At 39.1% G+C, this 930-nt stretch overlaps 1 protein-coding gene across 1 annotated transcript in view; it reads left to right on the forward strand.

Annotated features, from left to right (window-relative positions):
• The window catches only part of LOC122341292 (progranulin-like), an 8,220-nt gene that overhangs the window by 7,090 nt on the left and 200 nt on the right, over positions 1–930 (forward strand). The window contains exons 15-16 of the mRNA XM_043234662.1: positions 36–145; positions 855–924. Coding sequence (XP_043090597.1) covers positions 36–145; positions 855–924 — 180 coding nt within the window. The remainder of the gene's footprint in view (positions 1–35; positions 146–854; positions 925–930) is intronic.

Genomic DNA, 930 nt, shown 5'->3' on the forward strand with positions numbered 1-930 from the left:
TTTATTTGGTCTTAAACTGTCTTTACCTTTTCTAGTGACTTCGGTGCATTCAGATGTCCCCTGTAATGACACAGCAGCCTGTCCAGATGGAAGCACATGCTGTAAGACTAAAGAAGGAGAATGGGCCTGCTGTCCTCTGCCACAGGTACATCACCTGATCTATTAAAAAACAATTCTCAGAATAATAATTTTGTCAAAGGGGACATTACACAAATACAGTTTCACTTAAACTCACGTTTGAATGCTTACAGAGCAGTGTTGCATCCTTCATATCTCCAGAAAGTCTGTAGTTTTTGGAAGTCTGCATATTTATAAAAGAAGTATTGAGCTTTACGATCCTCTTTGAAAACAACGAAGCTCTTAGAGGCGTGCTGTGGGCGGAGCTTAAGATGGACGAGCACTTGTGTGCTGATCACCAACAAAACACAGAAATTTGACGCTGTTTTACTTACTGTCAGCAGTCGTGACCAGGATCCTTTATCTTTCGATGTGCAAATTCAGTGTTGAACTGGGCCTTGTTCATAAACCATTTGCAACTGAAATGTCAGGAACAATCAAACACGTTTAAAAAACTCTTGTTGTCTGAAAAAACGAACTGCTTCCACTGTTCACGTAACACTGGGTTCTTTGCCCATCATGATGTGATAAAAATAAAACTTTCTGAAACATCTACTTAATCGGAGGAAGGAGTGTATGTGGCACATGTATACCATTATCCTTTTTTTAAACAAGAATCCAACTTTTTAACAGTATAAATGACTTTGAATGCATGAAATGGCATTAGACATCCCCTTTAAAACTTTCTAATGTGGAACACAACAGAAGATATTTTGATAACTCTAATTTCTCTGTAGGCTGTGTGTTGTGACGACTTCATCCACTGCTGTCCTCATGATACGACATGTAACACTGCTGCTGGGTCTTGTGATG

Source organism: Puntigrus tetrazona, chromosome 3 (assembly GCF_018831695.1).
Source record: "Puntigrus tetrazona isolate hp1 chromosome 3, ASM1883169v1, whole genome shotgun sequence".
Classification (NCBI taxonomy): Eukaryota; Metazoa; Chordata; class Actinopteri; order Cypriniformes; family Cyprinidae; genus Puntigrus; species Puntigrus tetrazona.